The sequence below is a fragment of the Physeter macrocephalus genome, chromosome 1 (genome assembly GCF_002837175.3).
Source record: "Physeter macrocephalus isolate SW-GA chromosome 1, ASM283717v5, whole genome shotgun sequence".
In the NCBI taxonomy this organism is placed as follows: Eukaryota; Metazoa; Chordata; class Mammalia; order Artiodactyla; family Physeteridae; genus Physeter; species Physeter macrocephalus.
Genome location: NC_041214.2, coordinates 100,806,404 through 100,809,339, shown reverse-complemented (window position 1 = coordinate 100,809,339; position 2,936 = coordinate 100,806,404). Strand labels below are relative to the sequence as shown.

Genomic DNA, 2,936 nt, shown 5'->3' with positions numbered 1-2,936 from the left:
CTCTTGGGTATGGTCTCCTGCAGCCCCAGAAGCTCCAGACAGGCCCACTATCTCCATGGCCTCTGAGACCTCAGTGTATGTGACCTGGATTCCGCGTGGGAATGGCGGCTTCCCCATCCAGTCCTTCCGAGTGGAGTACAAGAAGCTGAAGAAAGTGGGGGACTGGATTCTGGCCACCAGCGCCATCCCTCCCTCCCGGCTCTCGGTGGAGATCACAGGCCTAGAGAAAGGTAGGGCCCTGGCCACTGTCCTCCCTGGTCCCCCGGCTGCCCCCGGCCCCCTGGAGGAGAAGGGAAGCTTTGGAGGGTCTTCTCTCTGCTTGTCGTCCACCCACCACCAGCCTCCTGTGGCCGCTCTTGGTTGTGTTACCTCAGTCCCACAAGCCCTTCCTTCTCCCTCCCTCTCTCCATAATTGGTTCCAAGCCACCTCCTGTGTGGCTCCTCCTTTTTTTTTTTTTTTTTTTTAAACTTTATATTGGAGTAGAGCTGGTTAACAATGGTTTGTTAGTTTCAGGTGTACAGCACAGTTATACATATATCCTTTTTCAAATTCTTTTCCGGTTTAGGTTGTTACATAATATTGTTTTAAAAACTTTTTATTTTATATTGGAGTATAACCGATTAACAATGTAGTGATAGTTTCAGGTGCACAGCAAAGTGACTCAGCCATACATATACATGTATCCATTCTCCCCCAAGACTTCCCTCCCATCCAGGCTGCCACATAACATTGAGCCGAGTTCCCTGCGCTATACAGTAGGTCCTTGTTGGTTATCCATTTTAAATACAGCGGTGTGTACATGTCAGTCCCAAACTCCCTAACTGTCCCTCTCCTGCCTCACCCTTCCCCCCCTTGTCTTGTCAGTCTGTCTCTGTTTTGTAAGTAAGTTCATTTGTATCATTTTTTTTTTTTTTTAGATTCCACATATAAGGGATGCCATATGATATTTGTCTTTCTCTGACTTCACTCAGTATGACAATCTCTAGGTCCATCCATGTTGGGGCAAATGGCATTATTTCATTCCTTTTTATGGCTGAGTAATATTCCATTGTATTTAAGTACCACATCTTCTTTATCCATCCCTCTGTCAATGGACATTTAGATTGCTTCCACGTCTTGGCTGTTGTAACCAGTGCTGCAGTGAACATTGGGGTGCATGTATCCTTTCAGACCATGGTTTTCTCCGGATATATGCCCAGGAGTGGGATTGCAGGATCATATGGTAGCTCTATTTTCAGTTTTTTAAGGAACCTCCATACTGTTCTCCGTAGCAGTTATACCAATTTATATTCCCACCAACAGTGCAAGAGGGTTCCCTTTTCTCTGTGTGGCTCCTTTCTAATGAGGGTAGGAGTGCTTGAGTCCTTTGGGGCTTGCTTTTGGGGAAGGGCTGCCCAAAAGATCCCTCCAGGTCCTGAGCCTGGATGGGCTGAAGGGGAGGGAGATGGTGTCTCCCAGCCCGCAGGTTCAGTGAGTGTCTCTCCCCAGGCACCTCCTACAAGTTCCGAGTCCGGGCTCTGAACATGCTGGGGGAGAGCGAGCCCAGCGCCCCCTCCCGGCCCTACGCTGTGTCAGGCTACAGCGGCCGCATGTACGAGAGGCCTGTGGCAGGCCCTTACATCACCTTCACCGATGCCGTCAACGAGACCACCATCATGCTCAAGTGGATGGTAAGTGGCCTGGCACAGCCAGCAGTGGAAGACCATGCTGAGCTCCATGTTGGGTGGGAGCTGGACGCTGCAGCCCAGGCAGGAAGGAATCACCTTTCTCCCTTGGCTCATCCTAGGCTGCCACCCCTTTAGGTGTTCCTCCACCTTCGTACCTGGGAATTGGGCCAGAGGGACTCAACCTCACAATACCCGGGAAGCTTCAGAGGGGACTTAAGTCTTTGAAGAAATGACCATTTGTTTCTTGTCTCCAAAAGTTGAGGACTCCTAGGCTAAATAAAATAATGAGTGATCGCTACAGCACTGTCCAGAGAGCCTTGGGGAGATCATCAGAAATGTTTGTCAGGGTCTCCAGTGAATTTTTTATTAATTTTTATTGGAGTATGGTTGCTTTACAATGTTGTGTTAGCCTCCACTGCACAACAAAATGAATCAGCCATACACACAAAGATATCCCCTCCCTTTTGGACTTCCCTCCCATTTAGGTTACCACAGTGCATTAGGTAGAGTTTCCTGTGCTATACAGTATGTTCCCATCAGTTGTCTATTTTATACATAGTATCAATAATGTATATGTGTCAATCCCAGTCTCCCAATTCCTCCCTCCCACCCCTTTCCCCCTTGGTATCCATACATTTGTTCTCTACATCTATGTCTCTATTTCTATTTTGCAAATAAGATCATCTATACCACTTTTCTAGATTCCACATATATGCGTTATTATATGATATTTGCTTTTCTCTTTCTGACTTAACTTCACTCTGTATGACACTTTCTAGGTCCATCCCCATCTCTACAAATGACCCTATTTCGTTCCTCTTTATGGCTGAGTAATATTCCATTATATATATGTACCACATCTTCTTTAACCATTCCTCTGTCGATGGGCATTTAGGTTGCTTCCATGTCCTGGCTATTGTAAATAGTGCTGCTATGAACATTGGGGTGCATGTGTTTTTCTGAATTATGGTTTTCTCTGGGTATATGCCCAGTAGTGGGATTGTTGGGTCATATGGTAGTTCTATTTTTGGTTTCTTAAGGGACCTCCATACTGTTTTCCATAGTGGCTGTATTAATTTACATTCCCACCAATAGTGTATGAGAGTTCCCTTTTCTCCACACCCTTTCCAGCATTTATTGTTTGTAGATTTTTTGATAATGGCCATTCTGACCAGTGTAAAGTGATACCTCATTGTAGTTTTGATTTGCATTTCTCTAATAATTAGTGATGTTGAGCATCTTTTCATGTGTTTGTTGGCCATCTGTAT

The 2,936-nt window shown here is 45.9% G+C and overlaps 1 protein-coding gene across 1 annotated transcript in view; it reads left to right on the top strand.

Moving 5' to 3' along the window:
- Positions 1-2,936, top strand: part of BOC (BOC cell adhesion associated, oncogene regulated) — a 62,363-nt gene that overhangs the window by 40,468 nt on the left and 18,959 nt on the right. The window contains exons 5-6 of the mRNA XM_028495280.2: positions 14-230; positions 1,490-1,671. Of these exons, the coding sequence (XP_028351081.1) occupies positions 14-230; positions 1,490-1,671 (399 nt within the window). The remainder of the gene's footprint in view (positions 1-13; positions 231-1,489; positions 1,672-2,936) is intronic.